Here is a 24,415-nt window from a genome sequence, read left to right as displayed (position 1 = left end):
GTATGTGTGTGTGTGTGTGGAGGGGGCGCATTGCTGTCGCGCTATCACCTCGATCGCCTCGCCGTGTCGCTAGGGATACCGTAGGAGGTGAGGTGAGCGCGTCAGTCCACGATAGGGTGGCAGGGCCGCGCCCCTTTGTGCCTTGTAGTGCTCGCCCGCACCCAAAACACCCACGCCCCGCCCCTCCAAAGGCATCGGTGTGTGCCCGTGGTGTCTGTGGTGCCGAATATCGAATCCGCTTCCCTATCCTCTCAAATGCCTTCTCTATTCCCTGGAGCCTCTGGCCCTTACGTATATTGCGCCCGCGGCCACACGATCCGCCTCATCTCGGTCAACACTTATCTTGTACCTGCTGTCTTTTGCTGCGTGAATCGCTGCGCGCACTGGTGCTGAACAAAGTGCCCCAGCTACGCCAAGTCTTCTGCTTCCGCTGTGAGTACGGAAGGGAGAGGGAACCCGTAGGCGGCACCATCGCGCACCACACCAGTGGCCGTACCTCTTCTCTGTTTTCGCAGGTCTGTCCAACGCCGTATTACCGCGCACGCAAGTATTGCTTCTTCTCCCCCTGGCTGTTCCACATCCTGCTTGCGGGCCCATGGACCTGAATGACCTCCTGCGCAGCACTAAAACAGCAGCGCCGGACGATAAAGGCAGTGCTTGGGCTTCGCCGTCGAGCCGCAAACGCGTAGCAGATGCCAAAGGGGCTTCGTACCCGGCGCCTTCCAGCGGCGCCGATGCGAGTGGCAAGCGCCCCCGCCGTAGCGGCACTGCGGAAGGGCTCAACATACAGGCGGCACAGGAAGCCCTCGCGCAGGACCGTGGCAATACTTCTGCACGGGCGCAGCAGCAGCGCGCGCAGGCTGACCTCTTGTCGGAGCAGGCAGCAGCCCGTATGGTGCATCAGGTGTTGGAATACGTCATGCAGGTGGAACTGGGTGGCCGACACAACGCAGCCAAGGGCGGCGCTGCACCGTTTGTCCCGTCTGCAGCACAGCTGGCAGCCGAGCAGGCCATGTGGACGCCTGCAGCAGACTATGCAATCCATCACGTCGTGCCCGCCACCTATGGCACGTCCCCGCAAACGCTCGAGACGCTCATGAGCGTGATCGAAAGGGAACGGGTGCCAAACGGGGTGCGCGCCCTCCGCGGCACGTTGCATGTGTGTGACACTGAGCGTGATTTAGTTGGTGGGGTGCGCGCCGGCATGGTACCGCACCTCCGAGCACACGTGTTGGAGTTGCTGGAGAAAGGGCTGCGCGGCCAGGCGTGGCTGCGTGACGACGCGGCGATGACCACGCCGATCTCGGCGCTTGGAAAGTCGCCGACGCCAGAGAAGGGCCCGGCTGGTATCCTGCTCTTCGATGGTTTGACCGCTGCTTCTGCGGCCAACTGCAACGAGGCAGGCAGTGCACAGGACACGGCATCCGCTATCGCAACGGCGATCGAACCGCTCTCAAACGGCTTCTCGCTCGCCGCCTTCCTTGGCGCTCAAGACACGACTTCGTCTTCTTCAGATGAAGAGAGGGCTTGACGTGCCCAAGCTGCCTCGTTCGTTCATCCATCGGTGGCCGCTTCATGCGCTGGTGCGTGCGGGTGCCACGTCTTGGGGTGAATATGCCGTGTCGTCATGTGAGGCGGCTCGCTGCCCCCGGTCCGTTCACTTTTGACGCGCTATTGGCGGTACTGTGAGGGGCTCCTCATTCCTGCGTGCTCCCCTCCTCCCGGCAGTTTCAGCACACCTACACACACACGCACACACACCTTTAAGAGACTGCGCTTGTCCTCGGTTGTGAGGGTAAAGCACGATGGCGCCGACGCTGGATGCACTTCTGATGCGCTCCCTTTTCCACCTCACCCTCTCGGTGAAGCTGTGGCTCGCCCTTCACTCTCCCTCTTCGAATCGTCCTTTCGCGGTCACTCTGTGTCTCTCTCTACTCCTCTCCCCTCTTCACAGGGCTGCATTATTGATTCCGTTTCCTCGTCCGGCGCGAACTCTGCCGCTCGGTTCGGTGCGAATACCACCAGCAGAACGACACACACACTCACGCACCCGCCCACCCATCCCCTCTTCGCTCCCTTTCACACCCTCTCCGCCTACGCCGTTTGGCTTCGCTGTTTCTTTTGAAGATTTGCCAACCATCAGGATCGTCGCAGCTCTGCTTACGCGCCTCTCCTCCTCCCTCCCCCCTCTCCGTACCCCTCGCTTTCCCTTGCATCCGCTTTTCTGCCATCGACTGCGCTCCTGTCACTGCTCTCCTGCTCATCGTTCGTGTGGTAGCCAGTGCGCACCACAAGCTTTTCCGCGGCCAACAGAGGGCGATGCTGCCTGCGCCTGTGCTCTTTCCCACTGCTCTCTCCTCTGCTTGTGTGTGCTCCCCCTCGCATAGGAGCTGACAAACTGTTCACTCTTAACGTATGAAAGACGAATCGGGTTGACCCCTCGGCTGAGCATATCTTCACCGTCTGCTCTACAGCTATCCTGCTGACGATTTCTTTCACGGGCGTTCGCGCCCCTTGCCTTCCCACGGCATCGCTGGCTCCTGCCTGTCACCACCGTGGCGCCCACGCAGATACCGACGTGGGACTGCTTTGTCTCCGCACACTTGATTTTCTTCTGCCGCTCGAGCCCCTTGCTCGTTCCCTTTCCGGTGGTGTTGGTCGAGCAAGTCGCAACGACGTCAAGGAAGCGAATTTTTCACTCTCCAGTGGACGCGAGGCAAGGGAGATGGCCGCTATCACGTATGCCTACACGCTCGGCAGCGACCCAGATCTCGAAAAGCGCGTGAGAGAGGGCTCTGTCGTCATTGGCCGTGTCAACGTGTTTCGCAGCTACAGCAACAATCTTTCATTTCTACGCAGCAGCACCTTTCCGTGCGATGTGGTGCTGAACTCTGCCGAGCTGCGTGGGCCTGCGTTGCACTCTGACGTGGTGGCAGCGGAGCTTCTGCCGCGAGCGCAGTGGCAGCAGGCGCCGAAAGCAGCCAGCGCAGCGGCGGGCAGTGGTTCGACATACCAGGAAGGCGACGATGCGCTGCAGGCAATGCCGTCTACGCTACCAGATGGTCGCCACATCGTGCAGCTCATTGCACCCGAGTCTACGGAGGAGATCATTCAGAATGCCTCGGCTGAGGTTTCCCTCGCGACAAGGATGGGGGCCCCGTCCTCGTACAACTGGCCGCCAGAAAAGCAGCCGCTGGGTCGTGTCATCCGAATTCTGAAGCGCCACCTGCCGCGGCTGCACGTGGCCCGCATTGCGGACGGACAGTTGCAGCCTGGCGAGGCGCTGCAGAGGATGCACTACTACCGCTTTCGCCCCTTCAATCAGCTCTACCCCCAGCTGGTGGTGAAGGGGTGCGACATCATGCCCGCCTATCATGCGACTATCAGCACTTCACTCTTTTCCCTCCAGGTGGAGCGTGGCGAGGATGGCAGCGTGCTAAGGGCACCGCGAATACCAAACGCGCTTGTGAGCAAAATACACAGCTTTCTCGGCGATGCCTCCACCATGGCGGTAGCAAGCCACGCCATCTGCACAAGTTGCGATGTGATGAACGAGCCCTTTTCGGAGGAGGCAGAGGCGTGTGTGCTGAAAGATTTCACGATCCCGTCACCGGCAGAGCTGGTCGAAATGGGGCGGCGCGATTTGCGCGATTCTGAGTTTGTCTTCACCATCGATCCCGCGACGGCGCGTGACCTTGACGACGCCCTCAGTATTGCACCACGCAAAGATGGCGGTTATCACGTGGGTGTACACATCGCGGATGTCTCCCACTTTGTTTTGCCCAGGACGGCCCTTGACGAAGAGGCGCAACGGCGCAGCAACTCGACCTACCTCGTGGATCGAGTGATTCCCATGTTGCCGTCCCGGCTGAGCGAGCAGCACTGCAGCTTGAACCCCGGCGAGGACAAGTTTGCCTTCTCCGGGCTGTTTGAGTTCGACCGCAGTGGGCATTTCATCTCTGAGGCGGAGACGGGAGAAAAGTGCGAGTGGTTCGGACAGAGTGTCATTCGCAGTCGGTGCCGGTTAGCGTACGAGCAGGCACAGCAGATTCTCGAGGATGACGACACGGTGGTACTCGACGTGACGCAAGCGGCGTCCGACCTCGGCATCAGCGAAGAGGCTGCTCGCGACAAGGTTAAGCAGAGCGTCAAGCATCTCTTCAAGCTCGCGAGTAAGCTTCGCCAACAGTCGCTGGAGAACGGACGGGTGGTCGTCGGCAACACCCGGCTCGCGTTCCGCTTCGAGAAAAACGAAGTGAACTCACCTCCGATCTCTTTCTTCGTACAGAAGCAGACGCAGGCGAACTGGCTGGTGGAGGAGTTCATGTTACTGGCCAATCAGCGTGTGGCACAGAAGATCGTGCAGTTCATTCCGAAAGGGGCGCTCCTGCGCCGACACAAACCACCGAACCCGCAGAAGATGAGCCGAATGCGCGCGTCCCTGTCGCGTCGCGGTCTGCCAGCCGGCGGTAGCTCTGGTCGGGAGCTGCAGCGGATGCTCGACGTCATCAGGAAGGATCACCATGAAGACTTTTACACCGTGTGCGAAATTGTTAAGTACTCCTTGATGGCGGCTGAATACATCGCTAACGACCCGGCTGAGAAGGACATCCGCTCCCACTTTGCCGTCGCAGCACCGTGGTACACCCACTTCACATCGCCCATCCGCCGCTACTGCGATTTGATGGTGCACCGCCAGCTGCGCATCGCCTTGGAGCTGGAGCGCGTCATGGAGGACGCGCACATGGAGATACCGAGCGCGCCACACACGGCGGTGACGCCGCGGCCTGGGGAGGACGTGTTCGAACCGACGCAAGTCGTGGACGTCAACACGCTCAAGACGCGGGAGCTCTTCTTCCCTCACTCGGAGCTGGAGTGCATCGTCACCCATGCGAACGCGTGCCGATTGAACTCGCGCTCCGCGGGTGACATGTCGCTGGAGTATACGCTGTGCATGTACCTGCTTGCGCTGCAGAAGAGGGCCAAGGAGGAGCCATCTCTGCCGCAGCAGCTCTGCACCACCGTCAGCATTGTGAAGATGACGGAGGGTAGCCTTCTCTTGTACAGTGCAGAGCTCGCCTCAGAAGTGGAGATAGGGCTCAACGACTCCCACCAGCGACTCAAGTATCAAGGGCCGATTGTGACCAGCACCTCGGAAGCCACGCCTGCTGCGCCAGAAGCTCATGCAGACACACGCGCGGCTCCGGAGATATCGATTGATGCGAAGGCGACGGCACATGCGCGCAAGAAAGGTGGCAAGAGCGGCATGCCACGCCACAGCATCGCAGAGAGCGAATCGCCGTTGCGCCATGCTGCCAACCATGCGAATTCCGTGGCGGTACAGGTTTCGTGGGGGCCACACCCCGAAACGGGCGAGGAGGTGACAGAGGTGTTTGACATTTTTACAGAGCTCGTCGCGCTGCTGGAGGTGACGTCGAAGCAGGGGCGCCTGTCGCTGAGCATGCAGCTGTTGCCGCCGTGGGAGAGAGAGGCGGCTCGTCGCGCCTGCCCCAAAGTGCCCACCTCCCTTGTCGAGGAGCAATAGTGGCTGATGTGTATTGTGCAAGTGGTGCAGTTTTCAAGACTGCCCCGTAAGCCGGCACTGAAGTGTGGCTGTATCGCCCGATGTAGCCTTCGTACAATTCTTAACAGCATGCTGAATGGGGTGAAGCTGCTCGCAGAAATATGGCTCGAGGGGGGAGGTGAGGCAGGGGGAGACCACAGAGGGGATGCCGAGTTGGCGCCTGCCCTTCAGAGGAACAAGTCGCAGCCACTTTCGACGACTCTGGGGCGTAGTGGCTGCGGCTGTGGGGCTTACTGATTTCCGCTCTATTTCTTTTCCGCGAGGCTCTCTGCGACCAAGGGAGCGCGACTGCTGGACGAGCATCTCTCTGCGTCATGTGTGGTACATACTCTCGCACCGATTTAGAGGAGGCGCTCTTCGGCGCCCCGGTTTTCAGGTGTTGTGCTCGTGGCAGTCTGTCGCTCGTCTTTGCCACCATCACCTCCCACTTTTTCTCCCCCTCGCTCTGTTACTCCTACTCTGACCTCCGCCCACCCACCCCTTTCCTCCTCTCTATCAAGAGCTTTGCTTCGCGCTCGATCACGAAAGACGCTTCCGCTATCGGCACCACTCAAACCGCTAAGCGTCAGCGGAAGGTCGCACCTCTCGAAACTCTTCTTGATACAGGCGAAGACGCGTTCTGTGCCCGCGCACCCCCCCTTGCCAGACGGCGTTACCCCGATTCAATCAGCAGTTAGCGCGGCAGAGGTGCTATGGTCATGGCGTCGACGGCGAAAAAGAAGGTGACCCTCAAGGAGCGGCTCGGCTATGACGGTGTCACGGGCACGACGAACGTGCAAAGCCCGTTTGTGTCTGCGGCGCATAACACAGTGTGGCCCTACGATCCTGCGGCGCACAACCGCGGCGAGCAGACCATCTTCACGGCCGCGGCCAACGCGATTCGCGGGCTTTCAAACGGAGCCAATGGATGCGACCGCGTTTGGGTACATGTCGACTCACCGACGCGCAGCCGCACAGTCGATTTTGAGCTGCCGGCCTCCGAGGAGTGGAAGGCGGAGCGTGCCATGCAGGCTCGCTTGCAGACGACCGCAGCGTCTCGCCGGGTTCGCCCTTCTAGCGCTTCGTACGACCCTACTCGAGCGCGCGACACACTGTACGATGAGTGGCTCCGCCACATCGTGGCCCACCGCGCGTCTCCTCTGCAATATCCGTATCACGTCCTCCATGTGACCGTCCCAGCATCTGTGCCATGCGATTTCTCCGATGCGGCCACAATACCGCGTGAGGCCTTCTTGCGCGTAGCGGCAGTCGTGCATCAGCTGCTGGCAGAGTACCTGCACCGCTGCAACAAGCAGCCAGGAGTGGCAGAAGAGCAGGCAGGCGAGCGAGTTCCGCCGCGCTTGTATTCCAGCCTGCTAGGCAATTCCGTGTATAACATCAGCTTCGCCGAGCCGCCTCTGGAGAAAAAGGACGAAACCTTCGACTGGGTAGGGCCGCCCGATGGGGGGGTCGGTGACCCGCACCCGTCAGGAGTGGCGCACGACGGCGTAGCTTCTGTGGGTGCCGCATCTGCCGACCCGGTGTCGGCCCACATGGAGAGAATGCGGGAACATCAGCCACCTGCCCCGGCTCGCCGGTACGACGCCATCTCCCTTGTCTCGTGCGCGGACGCTGATCACGTCAACGTTTGCGTCGGTCAGCACTTCTACAAGTTGAGTGTCATGGACAGGCGGGGAGGCCGCCTGCGTGGCGTGACTTCGCTGGCGGCCGATCTCGAGGCACTGCACGCGCACCACCTCTCCCTCCTTCATACGGACACGCTTCCCGGAGCCTCCCCAGCGGCACGTGAGGACCGCAAAGACTTGGAGACAATGTTTGCCAATCTATCCTGCCTGGCCGACGAGGTTGCCTTTGACGTGCGCCGACGACTCCGGGTGTCGAGCGAGGTGAATGCATACTCGCTGCGCACACTGGAGGCAGGCCTGTGCACACTCGTGTTGAGAGAAGACGACACGAAATCGGAGTCGGAATCCTCTGGTCGCTTCCAGGCGTCGGTAGCGCAGTGGTTGCACAGCGTTTGCAGCCTGGAAACGTCGCTGTCGCACCCGGAGCAGTGGACGGTGAGGCTGCAGGCGTTGGTTTCGCCGTTGGAAGCGGGCATGGAATGGGTGAGAAGCGCGCTGACGCAGCCCTCAGTGACCGTCGCCGGGGAGCGCGCCGCAGGCGACGCGGTCACTGTCGAAGCAGGCGGTGTCTTGCGCGTTGCAGCGGACGAAGACGCTACAGCTCGCAAGGTGGCTGTCAAGACCCACGAGCTCAGTACATCGGTCGACGCGAGTGGCGCTGTGGAGTACTTGGAACTATGGCTTCCCGAAAAGCACCGTGTGCCGTTGAGGCCCTACGGGGCACCGGTGTGGAGCCGTGCCGACGCGCAAGTTCCACTTCCCACTGTCTCCAGCTACGCGTGCACTCTCGTGGACTTCTGCATGAATCTTCTACGCGTTACGGCGGAGTGGAAGCGTGAGGGTCGCCTTCCTGAGGACCCCGCAGCTGCAGGTGGGCAGCCGCGCATTGTGGTCGCCTTACAGCCGCCACGTGGCGGAGCACCGTCTCTGATAGCGCTGGGCTTCCCCGCGGTGCAGCACCTGTACGAGGTCTTTGCATCCCCACCGCTCCTCTTTGCCGACGACGCCCGGCGCCGTGTCGAGGCAGAGGCGAGGGCGGAAGTGGCTGCACTCTTGAATATGAGCTGGCACAGCACTTCTACCGTGCGCGCGCCTCTGAATGGCGCGTCCGCTGAGGGCAGCTGGTTTGAGGAGGCCGTTGCAACCGCTAAGGGATTCGGCAGACATGTGGATGTCTGTCTCTCCTTCGCCGTTCTGCCGCTCCAGGCGGTGCCATCGTTGGACGTGCCGACCCGAGTGCCGGTCATTTCTCGACTTTTCTCTGACTTGGCCGTGCCGAGCAGTCTTCTCGTGAACTGCACAGCGCAGCAGACGATGGCAGAGGCGCATGTCCGCGCGAGCCGCTCGACCCTTGTCGACGCCGTCGTTGGCCCCAACGCGCAAGCGGTGGCGCCAGTGGTGCGCGACTTTGCCGCCGCCTTGGCCTCATGTATGCGCGAACGCCGCCAGCGTCCTCTTTAGTGTCGAGCACATTGTGCGCTAGTTGATGAGCAGCGTGTTGTCACCGTGAATGGGGGAGCTGCCCTGGTCACCTTCACCCCCAGCTCGCTCTTTTAGTTCCTCTTGTGGTGTCGCCACATCGGATGTACAATAGGCAACGGGGTCACGACAATTATCTGTGTTGATCTTTGCTCTCTCTGTAGGCTCACCCAGTTTCCTTCGTCTCTCTCCCACTCCTCCACGTCTTCTTCTCTTACCCTCGTCCAGCGTTGTCGCACCTTCACTCCATGGGCTGGTGCAGGCTGCCCTCGTGTGCCAGGCATGCACAACGGTATACCTGGGCCTGAGCATCCATGGATAAGACGGAATGCGTCGTTTTTCGGGTGTGCAGATGGGCTCTCCCTCCCTCCCTTTCCTTTTTTTTCCGTCCCAGAGGGGAAGGGAAGGAGTCATTGCGCTCGGCAGCGCTTCCGCCGCCCATCTCTCCCGTCCTCTCTCACGGCACTTCATGACCTCCATGACGCCTCCGACCACGCCTTGCGTCTTCCTCCACTCTGTTCACCTATCCCCCTTTTCTGCCTCAGCGAAACTCCCTGCGTGCGCAGAGGACATCACCGCTGAGTTTTCTAATCGCACATACACACACATATATATATATATTCGGCACGGATAGACGTGCACGCATTCAGTCTTACCTCGGCATTCAGTGGAAACTTGTTTCAAGGTGGTTGCTAAAGGGGGCCACTTCCACAGTTGTGCGAGCTGGATCATGTTGGAGCGAACGGACATATCGGGGGCAAAGAACCTCCAGATGAGGGTGGCTCAGTCAGTGCTGTTCCTCTACTGTGATCTCAGTAAAGACTGCGGGGAAAGCTCGTCGGGCAAGTCGGTGCTCATCAGCAGCACCAGCGGCAATAAGCCGCTCGGCAAATCTGGTGCATGGTTGGGCCTCAACATCTTTGTCAAGTCCCTTGAAAAGCGCGACCTTTCGGCGGGCGCAACGGAGGCACTCCGCTCCGCATCCTTCACGGACGTCGGCGAAGGTTGCCAGTGGCGCGTGGAGGAGGACAGTGTAACACTTTGTATTCGAATCGATTTCGCCACCGTAAAGGAGCGTTTGGGTGCCTCGGGCAAGTCAATGCTACTAGCCAGCACAGGCGGCAACAAGCCCGTTGGGGGCACGGGGCTGATCTGCGGGCTGAACTGCTATTACTCGGTGGGCAAGGCGTTCGACGCGTCGAAATTGGCGGTGAGTTGCACAGCGGAAGATGCTCTGCGGGTAGGACAGACACATTCCATGGAGGGAGGTTTCCTAGTCTCGTACACAGCACCGTCGGAGATGCATCTCACCTACACGTACTGCGCTGAGAAGATGGTGGATGGCCACACGGCGTCGCTGCCCGCCTTCTGCGTGGGGGATCTCAAGGTGACGTTGTTCGTGTCGGCACCAAAAGCGGCACGCGCTCGTTCGGAGAAGACATCCAGAGAAGGTCAGTTGCCCACCGCGTCGTCGAGCCTCGCTCCCTCTTCGAGAGTTTCAAGTCATGCGAACGCTGGCGGTGGCTGGCTGCTGGAAAAGGGGATGGATAAGAGGGTGCGCAACGTCGCCGTTACATGCACGCCGGTGTCAGAAGAGAGCGCACAGAAGGCCACATCGTCTGAGTCGCATTACCGCGCGTACAGGATTGATCTTTGTTTCGACCCCACTCGAAGCTGTGGCCGCTCTTCCTCTGGCAAGTGTCTGATGGTCGCCACAACAAGGGGCTTTCAGCGTGTCGTCGACTCAGAGGACCACATTGTTTGCCGTCTCAGCCTCAACGCCTACCGTCCTGCACCGCCGCTTTCGGAGGTTGAGATTACGACCGCCGTGCAGGCTGTACTGGCGAGCAAGCCGAAAGCGCAACTGCCGAGCCTTTCATTCAAAGAGGTGCTGGCCGAAGTGGTGAGCGTGCTGGGTCTCAGCGAGCCGATGAAAGAGGCGATAAAGCCGAAGATAAAAGAGGCTGCTGTCGCTTTTCTGGAGGAAGCAGCCGTGTAAGTCACACAGGCAACTGCGCGCGCTGGACCATGCGTGTGTGTAGCGCATAACGTACGAATGCATGCTCTCTGCAGGCGGAGGGCAGAGGGGGTGGAGGGCGTGTGTAAGTGGGTCACTGCCTCACAGAGCCCGCGGATACGCTCGCCACCCTCTCCCCTCCAATTCACACACACACACACACGTGAAATCAGGATAAAATGAAAGGGCGCCCTTCGAGCTTGTCGTTCCCCTCTCTGAAACTCGGCAAAGGCGCTCCGCCTCTTGTGCGTGTACTCGTGCACCGCACCGCGTGCCCTTTTTGTTCACTCTCTGCCTCTGAAATTCCGCCATCATTACTGCCGTGTGCGTCTCTCATGGGCCCTTTTGCAGCGGAGAGGACACCTCCGCATCTTCGCCCGTGCCCGCTCGCACGAGTCATCTACAGCGAGTCTCTCGAGCATACGGCCGTGGTGGCCCATTTCGTGGGCAGCGGCGCACGAGGCCGTGGCCTGCACACAATAGTCGCGTGCCGCTGTCGGCGCAACAGTTTTCCTTTCCGCAACTCGTCCCCTTTCGCACTGCGCAGGTCCATCCACCAAAGCTGCTGCGTCCTGCGCTCTCGCCGTGTTCCATGTTGCTCACTCACTCCTCCCTCTTCGGTAACTCTCCCTCCCACGCCTTCATTCGATAGATGCTGTACCCCTTTGGTGGACGGCATCGCTTGCTTTTTGCGGACGGCGTACATCCGTTCCAGCAGCATCATGCCGAGGCTCTGCCGTCCCCTCGTCCGACTTGACTCTCCGCACGCAGGCGCACGGCATACTCATATAAGCAAGAAACGAAAGGGGTGCGCGCCCTGCGTCAATCGAGTTCGGTCAAAGAATATCGCCTCCCCCCCCGGGGGTCTTGTGGTCCGCTTGAGCGGCGCTTGGTGGGGTAATGGCCAACGTATTTCTCGCCAACTCGGGCAATGTTACGGTCGTCTATGCTGGACAGAGCTTAAGCCTCTTCATGGACCTCCGTCCAACGGCAGGGGTCGTGGCGATGTGTAGCAATGCCGCAGTTGCGGACCTGCCGGCCACGTTAAATGTGATGCTGCGTCGTATCCACAGCGAAGGCGAGACGCCGCTTTCGTTCCTTTCGTCCTTTTCTCCCCGACTTCCCATTTACACGCAGCGCCAAGACGGCACTGGTGGGGATGCGGTGCAGCTGGCACTAAGCGGTAACAGTATACTTCGGGTCACCGTAGACCTCGCTGCCCTCCCGCTTCACTCGCAACCGTTGTCAGGGGCCGATGTCGTGGCCTCCGAGCATGTCCTCATTGATCAGTTCTGGGTCATTGGCTCGCGGTTCTGCTTCTCGATGCACCTGCACTCCAGAGCGTGCGCCGGGTGGCCTATTCCACACGCCCCGCAATGGGGCGAAGACTCTGGCGAGCGCCTTATCTGCGCGCCTTGCGGTCAGCTCCGCGACGACTACGACAGCGCTGACTTGCTGAGTGTGCTGGAGTTCACCACGAGCTGCACCTCTGCGTTGCAGAGCCCCACTCCCTAGGGTCAGCCATCGTCGCTGTATGACAGGTCAGCGCTGCGCTCTCAGTTGAAGGGTCCGGTGTTCATTGACCAGGCGCTCTTTCCAATCGTTCGAATTCTGTTTGTGCCGGAGCTCTACACGGAGGTGATTCCGACGGCGACGGCGGTGCTGCGGAACATGACGGTGCAAGTCAGTGTAGAGCGTTGCCGTGAGAGTCGAAGCGGCAGGCCTGTTCGCCGCGCCCCGCGGGACCGCAGCATCATGGAGAACGTCGCAGTGCTTGATCGCGTGCCGGCAAGCAGCAGTCATTTGGATGAGATCAGCAACGCCCTCGTGGAGCCATACCAGGCCATCTGCCTTGCCTTTCACGCTCACGTTCGTCAGCCTTCAAAAACATCGGCCACTGTCTACGACGTGGCGTACGCGAAGCGACTTGTTGTGGAGGGCTACACCTTCGAGGTGCTTGTCACAGAGGCAAGGATGAACGGCGAAACGGTGGAAACAGTGCGGCGTGCTCTTCAGGCCTACCAGTGTGAGAGCGGCAATGCGAGTGTGCTTGATATGGACCTTGATGACGCTGCCAGCTCCGTTGCAGAGCGGTTTGGCTACATGAGGGATGCGCCGTCTGTGGACTTGATGAGCTTCCACCACGTTGTGTGGGAGACAATGCGGATGTTCATGCTGACTGGCGTCCTCTCCAACGCCCTCGAGAACGATGTGGAGGACACGTTCAACACCTGCGAAGACCGGATCAACAGCATCTTGATGGATGTGTGACTTGGACATGGTCGCCGATAGTGCCCCTCTCCCTCCCCTTCTCCGCTTGTCGTGGACACTGCATGTATATACGGAGGGGGAAAAGAGCCCTCGACGAGACGAGAGTGCAACATGGGCCGGAAGCGCCAGGCACGTGGTACGGCTTTGCGGGACCTTTGGCTGACCGTCGACAAGGGCGAGGGGGCAGCCGGCACGTGGACAAGATCAACGAATGCGCACAATCCCACACCATATAAGCCAAAGAAGAAGAGCTCAACGCAGCGGACGCAAAGGGAAAAAGTTGACGCTTTCAATGCTTCCCCCCCCCCCCATTCACCGCGTGGCAAACGGGTGCCACATCCCTCGCTCTCCCTCTCTGTCTTTCATCGTCCTGCTGGATAGAGCGAATATGGGGCTCCTCGCTAGGCATGCCCTATGATGAGTGATTACTTGCCACGCTATCACCACCCGTTCCTCCCCTGCAAGAATACCCTCACTCTTCCTTCCTCTGTCCTCTTGTTCGTTGGCACATCACTTTGCCGCCACGAGGGCACACCCTCATACGCCGTACGGTCGGCTGAAGAGCTTTCACGTTCCACACTACGCACCAAAGGGAAGGAAGAGGACACTTAAAGAAGGACAAAAAGAGGGGAAAGAGACGGCCGACATCGTCTTGCTCTCAGCAGCATCCTCACCCCTCCGTCTCTCTCTCTCTCAACTACAGGTCTTTCCCTCGCCGTCTTCACTTTTCTTTGCTACAGCGTCGCCCGTCCGTTTGAAGAGAAGGCTCACGCAAGTAGAAGGAGGCAGCGCGGTGCCGCTGGAGCAACGCCGTTCAGATAACCCCACACTATTGTTTCTGGAGGCAGCATATGGTCCGAGTGCCACATCCTCGCCTCTCCTCATTCCTCCTCCTCTCCCCCTAACGCCCCCGCTCTACTGGTCACTTTGCTCCTTCTGCACACACACACCCTCTCCTTCCTCCCCCTCCCCCTCCCACCCCCACGCACACAGAGACGCACACGCCGAGGACAAGAGCTTCAACCTTTAAAGAGCGAAAGAGAAAGACGAATATAACCAGCGAAGGACGTTTCCTTCACCGGCCACTCAATCATTGTAAGAGCGATACACAAAGCGCGGCTGGGAGGACGACGACACTATATTTGCCCAGAGCTTCCTCTGTTCTCGCTGGTACACGTCCTGCGCACACGCAGCAATCTGCGTCAGCACCACCTCCTTCTTTTTCTTTCCTTCACAGATCGAACTCGCGAAGAGAAATACTCCAGAACAAAAACGCCAAGGTGAAAAGTAGACGCGGGTGCCGATCTCTCTCGCCCTTTCGCTTCTTCCCAGCCTTTTTGGAAGGAAAACTGAAACTTTTTCCTTCCGGGTTACACCTCTTCCTTCCGTCTTATCGTTGTGCGCGTGTGCTATGGGCGTCCTCTCTCTCTGTTCTACCCTCCTCTACTTCGTCCCTCACCCCCACGTGGCTCCTCGCTGTCGTCTTTGGCGCGTTCGTCCACGTCCCATCGTTTCACGCATACCTCTGGCGCCTCTTGGTCTCGCTACTCCTCCTCCGACTGCCTACTTCCGGCTCGTTTCTTTCAGGCATTTCACGCTCTTCTGTTATCGCCTTTTTCTTCTGAGCGCGTCACTAGGGGGTGTTCGTCCCTCTCCTCGCACTTCCCCTCCCTTTCTCTGCCCATCCCACGCCTTTTCCTTCTCCTCTCCCGATCGATCTCGTCGGCTGCCTCTCTTTTTTTCCAACTCTCTCTCTCTGCGGCGTGCCTGTGTGCTTCACTTGCGTCTTACGCTGTCTCGTGCTTTCCTCTTGTGTGGCTCGCATCTGTTTTTCTTTTTTCGCAATCTCTTCTGGCCCTCTGTCGGATTGTGTGCCTGCGCTTGAGCGTTGCCGAGAATCTCTCTCTATATATTACTCGTCTCTCGGTGACCCTGCTGCCTTTCCTCTTTTTCCTGTTGTCCTCTCTTTTCTCTCTCTTTCTCTCTTTCGACCGGTGCACGACTGTCTTCCAGTGGCGTGTCTGTCTGACTCTCTCGGTATATGTGTGTTTGTGTTTCGTTTCCCGTTTGTCTGCTTTGTCTTTTCGTTTTTCACGTTCTTTTGTTGTGTGCCCTGCGCGTGGCTCTCGCCCTCCCCCCTTCTCTTCTCTCTTCTCTTTCTTTCTTTCGCTATTTCGATTGTGTCAGACTTCTCTCCGTCTTTCTTTTACTCTTTCGAATCACTTCTGCGCTCATCTTTTTTCTTCGTCGCAGCTGTTTTCCCTCTCTCGTGCGCGAGCAGTATCGTTCAAACGTTGCAGACACGCTCATACGCATCTGGACACACCACAACCGCCCCTTTCACTATACCTTCCCTAGACACACCCCGACCCTCTTTGAAAAGAATCGGCGTGCGTCAGCTGTGCTTTGCCTTACGCGTATCCTCCAAGAGGCAGACAATATTTGAAAAGAAAAGGAGAAGAAACGGAAGGCCGTTTGCCCAACGTCCCACTCACTCTTTTTGCTGTCGTTGTTTCCTCTTCGCTCAACCGTTATCGTTTGTGATATTTGCGCGTCTGAGTGTACGCCCTACCGATCGTTTTTGCTCTTCCCTCTCCTCTTTGCACCGCTCTCCTCTCTTGCCTTTTCCGTGCGGACCTCACGAGCACTGGAAAGGGACAAGGAAGCACGTGGAAACTTTGTCGAAGTTCATAGAGCTATTACCCATCGGGTCTTTCCGTCTGTATTATCTTCGCCCCCCCTCTCCCTTCGCCTTCCATCTCTCATCACGTACACATCGTTTTTTGTTTTCGTCGTTGTTTTTTCCGGTCTCTTTTGTTTGTCTTTCGACCACACACACACGCACACGCACAGACAGAGAGAGAGACAGGCAGAGACCTTTCATTCGCAATCTTCGCCCTCTTTATTTTGCTTTCAGCGCGTTTGTGCAGCCCCACTTCCTACTTTTCCCTCTCCCTCGGGGGGTACTCTTTGCTTCTTTTTCTCGATTCTTCTTGTGCCTCCCCCTCCTCGGTGTATGCGTGCGCGCGCCTTTCTGTCATTTCTCTTCGCCCGCTATTCCCTCCCGCATCACCCACCACCACCACTCTTTGCTTCTGCAACCTTCAGTTACTGCACTCAGTGCGTTGTAAAAGACGACGTGAGGTGGCGCGCGGCTGCTTTCAGCGCCGCACCTCACGCATATACAGGTGCTCGTTTGCGCGTGTGCTTATGTGTGTGCTCGTCTTCTGTGGTTCACCTTTGACCCTCTGTTCTGTGTGTTCGTGTTCAATTTGCTCCTCGCACACTTTCGTCTCTTCCCTCATCCCCTCTGCCTCCCCCCGCATCTTTCGCGCGCGCTTGCCCTTTCTGCTTTCTCTCTTCGCTCAGCGGAGCTGTTTGCGCCCGCGAACGTTGACGGCCTTGGTGTTCACGATCGCTTTTTTTTCAGTCAGGGGCTCTGTCTTCTCCTTGTTTTACTTTTATGCGTCGAAAAGCTCTGTCGTTGCTGCCTGCGCTTTGATCACGCACACGCACACACTCTGTTCTCTTTCACGTCGCTAGGTTTTTCACTTTACCTTAGCTCCTCATCTTCCTCTGTCTCCTCCTCTCCCTCCCCTCTCCCGCACGCACACAAACCTTTCGCCCCCCCCCTCTCCCCCCTGGGGTGCAGCGTTTCGGTCGCGTACGCTCTCAGATCTGGAGAAGCACATCTCACGGGAGGAGAGGGAATGCAAACACGCGGCGACAGAGATGTCCACGGTCAGTCCCGCCGGCCACTTGGCTGCGTTGAGTGCAACTTCAAGTGCAACACGGGGAACGAGATGAGCCGCCACATTTACGCTACTCGGCATGGCACTGTAAAGTGCCCTCTCTGCGACACCTACATCGTGCCGCGCGGCTTCTTTGCGAGCCTGACCAAGCTGATTGAGCGTCATCGAGACCGCCAGTCATCGGCCCCGGAAGCCAGCGTCTCGCCCCCTCTTTCGTCTTCCTCTAGCGGCGGGGCCGGGCCTTTAACTTCGATCGCTATCACTCACGACCACTGCATAGGGCTGCCTGACTTCAAGTCTTATGAGAAAGCAGATTTCGAGCTGCCAGGCTCAGCACAGGATTACAATCTCCTCGGCGAGTTCTCAAGTAATCTGCAAGATCACAACACGAGTGCTGCGCTAGTGCCATGCGGGTCAGACAATGCCGGAAGCTCCCGCTCACCGTTTCGCTGCATGGAGTGCTTGAATCTTTGCGGCACGTGGACGAAGGCCACGAAGCACATGGATAAGAGCGGGCATACCCTACCCCTCTGCGTGCAGTGTCTGACGCGTCTCCGCTGCTTCGGACCCCAGCGACCAGTAAAGCACGAAGAGAGCACCGGTCACTGCGGCTTTTACGGTGTTTTCTACACCCGCCGCGACTATCTCTGTGAGGTGCAGGCGCCACGTTACGCGTATAACTACAGTAATTCCTACACCGGGCTCTCCACGCTCCAGTACAAGTGTGTCTGTGGCATCTCGTTTCTTCACCCCTTGCACCTCGCAGAGCACCTGCGCCGAGTGCATCACGCCACGTCTATCCCGAACGAGGCTGTCTGCCGCCGCTGCGAAGCGCATGGGACGCTAGAGGAAATGATGGTGCATCTGCGGCACGGCTGCCAGCAGGCGCTGCTGACCGCGCTCAAAACCGGCAGCAGCGTCACCTTCCCCGACACCTTCACCTCGCCGCTGATGGGCAGCGTCTTGCGGCCATCGACGATGCCATCGCCGAATCGCGTGGTGGCCCCCTTGAGAGATCAGGAAGAACAAGAGGAGGTCGGTGGCAGTTGCGGCGACAATGCTGCTGTGGCGCCGTCCGTGGTGGAGGTGCCTGGTTTTACAGGGGCGTCGTTTCTTCAATGGCGGCCTCTACTGCCACCCATTACGGCGGATGACGTGCCGCTGATGGACGAATCGTACGCGATGTCGGGCGACATTTACACTTTTCGCGCGCTTGCATCAAAGCTGACGTCTTCATCCCTCAAGGCCACCGCCGAGGCACGCAAGGCGTCTTACGTCGTCCTGTACCAGTGCCGTGAGTGCCTGTTTCTCTTCTCCAGCTGGGAGCGTATGGTGCACCACATTCATGCCACCGGGCACTGCACCACTTACTGCTGCAAGTGCAAGTGCTGCCTGCCGCAACTGGTGAACCACTCAGCGCCACATGACGCGAGCGGGGCGCAACGATCATCAGCGCAGCACTCGGCCTACGGATGTGGCACCACATCCGCATCGCCCTTGATTTGCTCTACCACACTCAGCAACCACCTTGACCACCTGCGTCGCTGTGGCGATATCATCGGCTTTCCCGCATCGCCAAGGAGTCTCGAGGTGCTTGTTGACGCCAACGCCGAGTGTTACCAGGGCTCCCTCGACCCAGCGCCGGACCTGTTCACCGGAGATCGGGTCGTCATGGCGTACCAGTGTCCGGCTGAGCAGCTTGGCTGCTACGAGGTCTTCCTAAACTACGGCAACCTCGTGGAGCACTTGATGTCGACGGGGCACGGCTCACACCCGTGCGCAGATGATACAGAAGGCGCGGATAACGGCCAACCGATGAGGAGACTCTCCTCCTGCTATCCAATGGTGACATACCGCGCGAAGTTCACCGTACTGCATTTGCGCGATCACTTTGGCTTCGCCCAGTGCGCCTATTGTGAGTCGGCCGTTCCGCGGGGCGAAGAGGCTCTGCACAAGTCGCTCTGCATCATGTACCGCCGCATGGAAGACTAACGTCAATGTCCCTTGCGCACGTGGGCCTGCGTACGTCGTGCGTGTGCTGGTCTGTGTGTGTATGTGTGTGTGTGTGTGTGTACTGGAGAGAGAGAGGAGGGAACATCTGCAGCGGCGTCTCAGTACTGAGGTGAATGCTTTGCCAGGATGACGCTGTATTGGAGTCCGTTGTGTGAAGCGGCGCTGTGATCACGAAAAACGCGCTCCGCCGTTGCCTTTCGCCCATTCGCTTCGTTTTTTTCTTTTCGTTTCATGACTGAGGTCTCCACCGCTTCGCGACTCGTTCCCCTCGCGTTTCGTCTCCTTTTTTACACGTGCATCTGCGCCTGTCGCGAGGTCCTCAACGAATGACGGCAACCCCCGCGCCTGACTGTACCAGCGTCGAGCACCTCCTCGGCGGGAAAGGAGCACAGACCCCGCGGCCGGCGCCCTCGGCCACCACGGCTGAGTCCTTAGCGTCGGAGGGCATTTCTGGGCTGTCGCTGTGCTGGGGAGACGTGCAGCCATCACGGCGTTGGGACCGGCTCGCTTCTACTGGCGTCCACGACCCAAGCGATATAGCCAGCTCCGCTCTTCTTTTTTACGCTTGCTGCGCTCCGGCGGTGTTGGGCGTGATGCAGGACCGTAGCCGGCACTGTAGGTGCTCCAATAGCACGCGGTGGGGTGACGCCAAGCGATGCTGGTCGGCTGGGTTGCTTGACATGGTCGCGACGCCACATGGGGTGCGTGAGCCGCGTCCGTTCACGCACCTGCCGGCCTGCGCGTGATAGAATCGCACGTTGGGGAATATATTTCCTTCTGCGTCGCGTCTTTTTTTCACCTTTTCTTCATTATTATTGCGTTAGCGAGTACACGAATTCTTCGCCGACATTGGGGGAGAGGAGAGGGGAGGGCGTAGGGTACGGATGCGTGCATGTAAGTCGTTCGATAGGTGCTTCCATTCCATTCCCACTTGCGAATGCTTTCCTCTTTGGTCGTCTCCCTTTCGACGCTCCGGGTAGCCTAACTCACCATTTAATGATAGCATCACCATCACTTACTCTCCCTCTTTTTACTATGTTTTTTTCCCCAGTCACCGAAGTATTCTGCTCTTCCCCTCCCTCATTCGGTGTCGTTCCTCAGACTTTCCTCCCCTCTGGGTAGTGTCTGCTCCCGTGTTTCCCTTGACGGTAAGCCGTTTTCTCTCCGTGCATGTGCGCGTCTCTCCTTCGCCCCCCCGCCCACCTCCTCCCACTTCGATTGCTCCTCTTCTCTGTTTTTCTTGCTTGCTGTGGGGTGGGATGGGGGTGATGGGGTGGCGCGGTTGGTGGTTCATCCCCCGGACCTCTCTCTTCCTCTCCGCTGTCCGCTATGTTTATGGTGGCGTAGTGATGCTCTTTCCTCGGCTGACCCCTCTCACCTCTTCCCCTTTGTACATCTGCATGCGACTCGCTCGCCCTGACATACTTTCCGTTATCCTTCCCCGTTTCATTCAGGTGGTGGGCTCTTCGCTGCAGCACAGACCAGTCGCTGCGCTACGCACGCCCTCTGCCTCTCTCTTGAGCTTTTCGTCTCTGTGCGAGGGCAGAGGGACGGGGCATGGCTTCATTCTCCTCTTCACTAGCTCTCATCCTCTCTTGCCTGCACTGCGCCTCTCACTATCCAGGATTTCTTCGCCTGTCAACCACACCGAATCGGTACCCCAGGCTCCTCCTCCCTGCTCGCTCTACCTTTTGGCGCTCGTAGAGCCTTCATGCGTTTTTTTTTCGTGTCGCCCCCCCTTTTCTTTCGGCAGTGTAGAAGTAGCGAGGAGGAGGAGCGGCGTCGCCGTCTCCATGATGCCAACGGTGGGACCCCCCTTCCCCTCACCCCGAACGGGCTTTTGTTTTTTTGCTTTGGAGGGGCGTCGCGCTGTGCAGGTGCATCAGAGGCAGCCCAAGGGAATGGGGTGGGTGGGTGGACGCCTTTTCACCTACCAGACGAAAGTGGCATGCTGCACTCACTTCTCTTTGGTGGGTCTGTATGTGTGGTTTAACCCTCCTACTCTCAAATCCATGTTTAAGTCGCTCGTGATTCTGCGCCACACTGTGATGGACGGTGGGCAGAGAAAGGGAGAGGGTCACTGTTGATGTTTGCGTCTTTTATGATTGTAATTTTCTGGGGTCTTTTCTTTTTCTTCCTCTCTCTCTCTCGTTCATCCCCTCTCCCTTTTCCCCTTTTTCCCGTGTACCTTTCCGACCTTGCGTGTGTGTGTATGTGTGTGTATGTATGTGTGCCGTTCTCTTACTTGTTTTCTCTCTCTTCTCCCCTTTTTTCCTTCATGGACGTCATTTGTGCTTCGATTTCGTCTCTTCCCCGGTTTTCTCTCCTCTCTTGCGGCCTCCCTTCCCCTCCCCCCACCGCCCCGCTCCTTCTCCAACACCACTGCCTCGTACTCCTCTTCTCCTGCCTCTTTTAGCTGTCGTTTGATTTTCTTTCCCCCTCCACTCTCCCCCTCGCTGGGCACCACGCGTCGCCTCCGAAAGATTCTTCTGTACATATCCATACGCATATTTGTGTATGACTCCGTTGCGTCATCCCTTGCCTCTTGTTTTTTCGGTTTCGTTTCCTCTGTTATGCGTGCGTTCGGGTTGATTTGGCTTCTTCGCGACCACACACACACACAAACGCCGCCCCTCTTCCCTTATTCTTAGCATCGGCGTCGCCTTTTCCCTCTTATGTCGTCTCAGGGATTCACCGCCCTTTCTCCGCCCGCCCCTTTTCGGTTTTTTGTATTGGGGCCTTCTCCCTCGCCCATGTCCTCCTAATGCGGCAGAGGAAAGGATAGAAAAGGGGAGGAGAGGGGGGGAGATGATCTGAACTACTCGTACACGTACGCACCACGATTTTTATCTGCTAGTGTCTTGGCGTGTGCTTGCTTCTCCTTTCTCTCTTCTGCTGCGTGTTTGTGTGTGTCTTCTCACTCGTGTGCGGCCTCCTTTCCTTCTGTATGCCCTCTCCCTTTCGTTTTTCTTTCGTGTGTGACCGTCCGATTTTTTTTTCGTTCGTTCTCCTCATCAACCGTCACTCCCCCGACCTCCTCCCCTCTCCTCCTTCTGCTCTTGCACATACACAGAGGAGAGGAGAGGGGAGGAGAGGGGAGGAGGTCGGGGGAGTGACGGTTGATGAGGAGAACGAACGAAAAAAATTCAGAACGCACCCGTTTCTCTTCTTGTTTTTTTTCTCCAAGCGCAAAATCGTGCCTGTGTTTGTCTTTACCGGGCCATGGCGCTCATACGACTGAGGCAATACGTAAAGAGCCGACAAGTCGCTGGTAGCTCTCCATGATACTCGACCTATTCACCCCTTCCTGACGCCCAGTGCATTGGGGGAGGACAGCTGTGTGGGCTTTTCGTACGTGACTAAGAGCGACAGTTTCGTACAGACGCCTCGCTCTTTTTTGTTTGCTTGTTTCGCCGGCCTCTCGCTGGCGCTGGCGGTGCCTTTGGGTAAAAGTATATCGTCTATCCACTCTTTTTTTGCCCTTCTCCTCTGTCTCCCTCTCACACTTGCACCCACTCGTTTCGCCAGCCGTCCCTTCTTTCCCTCCGCGCACTCTCTCTTTCTCGCCGCATCGCCGTCCGTTTCAGCGCAGAGAGTCGAGGGAGGGTGACAACGGATGCGGACACACCTGTGTGGGTGCGCGCGCTGTTAGGCTAAGTCACTGTCTCTCTCTCTCTGTTTCCCTTTCACGCTCTCGTGTTGTTGCTCGAGCCCGCCCCCGTCACCACCTCTTCGTTACTTTGCCCGCGTGTGTTTGTTTGCGCCTTCCTTTCTGTCCCTGTGCGCGTGCGATATGAAACCTTTGCGTACGGTCGCTCTCACTCACTCGTCTTTACAGGGCCCCTCTCCCTTCACCGGCCTCGCTTCTTCTATGTGTTTTGATGTCAGCGTTGTGCGAGTCGTCCGACTCATCTGCCCTTCCGTCTCCTTTGCTTGGTTTGTTTGCCTGTGCGATTTTTAGCGGCACCTCTTCGTTGCAATGTCGCGCCTTCTCTTTCAAGTTTACCGGCTTCAACCTGCCCTCGTCACTGTGTCTGTGGGTGTGTATATGTAAGTGTAAACGTGTGTAAGCGCGTGTGTCGGTCTAGGTGACAAGGTGTGCTCGAGAGGGCCAGCGTTGTTTGTTTGTGGCTGTTTTCCTTATATATATATATATAAGGCGCATATCTGTGGGCATCTCCGCGTATGTGTCGAGATTGCAGTCGGCGCAGCAACGGCTCATCTGCAGCAGGTCACATAGAGAGAGTGAAGGGAGAGAGGCATTGCACAGAAGCGGCACCTGCACGCTCAGCACACTTGGTGCGCTGTGAGTACAAAAAACAGGGGGCAAAGCAAAGCCCATGAACGTGTGTGCTCCCACATGCACGTACTTCTGTGTGAGGCCGGCTCTTCTCTGCGCATGTGCCCCATTCACCTCTCTCCCCCTTTCTCTTTTCCTCTTCCCTGCCTTTTTTGCGCGCGGGCGTACTCACCATCGTCTCATGGCGCATATTTTTTTTTTTGCGCCTGCGCAGCAGGTGTGTATCGTTTCCTGTGCAACTGTGCAGACAGGACGCGGGAGGGGAAGGGGGAGAGGAGGGGGGGGAGACAGCAGTGCTTCGCGTGCCTCTTGCTCACTTATCGCCTCCGCTGGTTCGCTTAGTGGGTCCAGTCCCCTTCGCTATCCTTCCGCACGCGCCTCCCCCTGTCCCTCCTCCTCCTCTCCTTTCGTGCTCTTTGTTTCCTTTGGGTGCACTCATCACCGCACGTGGCAATAGCGCTTTCTTTTTCGCTCCCCTTCCTGCATCGGCTCCCTCCTCGACAGCGGGAAGGCGGAGAGAGGGTGGCTGGGCGGGGAGACACACACCCCTCTCGCTGCATGGTGTCTCTCGGGGAGGGGGGAGTGGGCAAGGCTCCCCTTCCCCCTTTCTCCTTACTAGAGGCCGATCCACTTCTGGCGGTGGCAGGACCGAGCACGTATGACGCAGGGGCGCCGGTGCGATGTAGCGCTGCCGATGTCGGCGCGGCTGCGAGGCATCGCGTGAAGCGGTGCGTGTGTGCGTGGGTAGGTGGGTAGGTGGCGCTTGAGGCAGAGGCCGCGCACGGGCAGCGACGCCGGCGCACCCACTGCCACGCGCATCTGCACGCCTCCTTTGGCACCCCACGCGGCGCTGGTGCCCGTGTGTTGTGCGAGACGGGCCGGGCCCGGCCGTGCAGAGAGGTGGGGGGCGCTCGGCTCGCGTTGTGTGCTCGGCGGCAGAGAAGCCGGCGCGCAGAGCAGAAAAATGTCTTTGCACCCGTGCCCCAGTGTGGCCCCTCCCCCTTTGTGTAGGTCGCGGCTCTTGTTTAGCCAGTGATGTGAGGGCGCTGCACCGTGCTGAGATGCTTCAGGCTGGCGCGAAAGCACGGCGCCTTCTTACGTTTCGCTCTATTCCATGTTGCGCCTGCTTTGCCCTCTTTTTCCCCTTTCTGTCCATCAGCTTCTCTCGTAGCCAGCGCTCGAAGGCGATGGGGGTCGAGGCGACGTCTACCAAGACGCCCCAGCCTCCTTCTCTTCTCTAGGCAAACATCCAGCGGACTTCGCAAGACTACCCCCATCCCGTGCAGATGTCAAACAGAAAACGTATCGCATGTGTATATCGCAGGCTTTTATGTCGCGTCGTCGAAGTGAGTCCGCTTCTCACGCACCCGAGTA

General features: G+C 58.5%; 5 protein-coding genes across 5 annotated transcripts; all 5 read left to right on the top strand.

The window, feature by feature from the left end:
• Nucleotides 1-595: 595 nt before the first annotated feature.
• On the top strand, nucleotides 596-1,531 carry LSCM1_03057 (uncharacterized protein; the record flags this gene model as incomplete). Its single annotated transcript, XM_067320609.1, has 1 exon — nucleotides 596-1,531. The coding sequence occupies one exon, from the start codon at nucleotides 596-598 to the stop codon at nucleotides 1,529-1,531; it is 936 nt and encodes a 311-aa protein (XP_067177219.1).
• Nucleotides 1,532-2,725: 1,194 nt separating this feature from the next.
• Nucleotides 2,726-5,545, top strand: LSCM1_03056 (uncharacterized protein; the record flags this gene model as incomplete). The annotated part of the gene is made up of 1 exon (XM_067320608.1): nucleotides 2,726-5,545. The coding sequence occupies one exon, from the start codon at nucleotides 2,726-2,728 to the stop codon at nucleotides 5,543-5,545; it is 2,820 nt and encodes a 939-aa protein (XP_067177218.1).
• A 737-nt stretch (nucleotides 5,546-6,282) lies between these two features.
• On the top strand, nucleotides 6,283-8,670 carry LSCM1_03055 (uncharacterized protein; the record flags this gene model as incomplete). The annotated part of the gene is made up of 1 exon (XM_067320607.1): nucleotides 6,283-8,670. The coding sequence occupies one exon, from the start codon at nucleotides 6,283-6,285 to the stop codon at nucleotides 8,668-8,670; it is 2,388 nt and encodes a 795-aa protein (XP_067177217.1).
• A 748-nt stretch (nucleotides 8,671-9,418) lies between these two features.
• On the top strand, nucleotides 9,419-10,687 carry LSCM1_03054 (uncharacterized protein; the record flags this gene model as incomplete). The annotated part of the gene is made up of 1 exon (XM_067320606.1): nucleotides 9,419-10,687. The coding sequence occupies one exon, from the start codon at nucleotides 9,419-9,421 to the stop codon at nucleotides 10,685-10,687; it is 1,269 nt and encodes a 422-aa protein (XP_067177216.1).
• Nucleotides 10,688-16,686: 5,999 nt separating this feature from the next.
• Nucleotides 16,687-18,720, top strand: LSCM1_03052 (uncharacterized protein; the record flags this gene model as incomplete). The annotated part of the gene is made up of 1 exon (XM_067320605.1): nucleotides 16,687-18,720. The coding sequence occupies one exon, from the start codon at nucleotides 16,687-16,689 to the stop codon at nucleotides 18,718-18,720; it is 2,034 nt and encodes a 677-aa protein (XP_067177215.1).
• Between the last annotated feature and the right edge of the window lie 5,695 nt (nucleotides 18,721-24,415).

Source organism: Leishmania martiniquensis, chromosome 28, assembly GCF_017916325.1.
Source record: "Leishmania martiniquensis isolate LSCM1 chromosome 28, whole genome shotgun sequence".
Taxonomy (NCBI): Eukaryota; Euglenozoa; class Kinetoplastea; order Trypanosomatida; family Trypanosomatidae; genus Leishmania; species Leishmania martiniquensis.
This window is presented reverse-complemented; position numbering and strand designations above follow the sequence as displayed.